Source organism: Otolemur garnettii, unplaced genomic scaffold (genome assembly GCF_000181295.1).
Source record: "Otolemur garnettii isolate 467f Iridium unplaced genomic scaffold, OtoGar3 scaffold00009, whole genome shotgun sequence".
Classification (NCBI taxonomy): domain Eukaryota; kingdom Metazoa; phylum Chordata; class Mammalia; order Primates; family Galagidae; genus Otolemur; species Otolemur garnettii.
The window spans coordinates 11,203,992-11,204,848 of record NW_003852404.1 but is presented as its reverse complement, the minus strand read 5'-3'; the positions used below and the strand labels follow the sequence as shown (position 1 = coordinate 11,204,848).

Here is an 857-nt window from a genome sequence, read left to right as displayed (position 1 = left end):
TCTTTTCCATGTAAGTAAAGCCTAGATAGTTGGGGCAGGGTTGATGATGGAGCTATGTTGCTCTATTTCTCCCAGTTGCTAGAGACTCAGCCTCATGTACATCTGAGATCTTCAGTACATGACTTACCCAGGTCAACAAAGGTGTTGACACCCACTTCATAGCGGGAGGAGACAGAGGGAGTGAATGTACAGAGAATCACACAGAAAGTTTTTATGAGTCAGGCCTGAACATGGCATATGTAAGTTTTCATCACACTCTATCCTGGAACTCAAGCATAGGACCCCAGCTGATAGCAAGGGGGCTGGCAAATGTGGTCTGCTGCATACTCAGGAAGAAAAAAGGAAATGGGTCTGTTGAACAAGAAGCCAGTCTTTATCGCAGGGGTCTAGGAAGTACATCTTTCCCTGTCTACTAAATGCTCGATTGCCGTATAAATAACCATCTGACTTCCATTGTTCAGTGGCCCCAGCAGTTCCATCATGTGAAGTGCCCACTTCTGCTCTGAGTGGAACTGTGGTGGAGCTACGATGTCAGGACAAAGAAGGGAATCCAGCTCCCGAATACACATGGTTTAAGGATGGGATCCCTTTGCAAGGGAGTCCAAAAGTTGGCTCCCAAATCACCAACAGCTCGTACATAATGAATGCAAAATCTGGAACTCTGGTAAGTTAATTTCAAGTGTTAGCTAATACCTACCTTCTGTTTGGATAAAAGTAAATATTAAGGCTTCAGATAATATACAGTAGAGGACTGATACTACTGCATGCTAAGTGGAGAGAGGAAGGGGGAGCAGGAAAGATGTCAGTACCTGCACCAAAAAGTGATGGAAAGACCTGCCAATAGGAGATGGGAACAC

The 857-nt window shown here is 44.9% G+C and overlaps 1 protein-coding gene across 1 annotated transcript in view; it reads left to right on the top strand.

Moving 5' to 3' along the window:
- Positions 1-857, top strand: part of JAM2 (junctional adhesion molecule 2) — a 68,937-nt gene that overhangs the window by 53,691 nt on the left and 14,389 nt on the right. Inside the window, exon 5 of the mRNA XM_003783900.2 lies at positions 462-664. Within this exon, the coding sequence (XP_003783948.1) occupies positions 462-664 (203 nt within the window). The remainder of the gene's footprint in view (positions 1-461; positions 665-857) is intronic.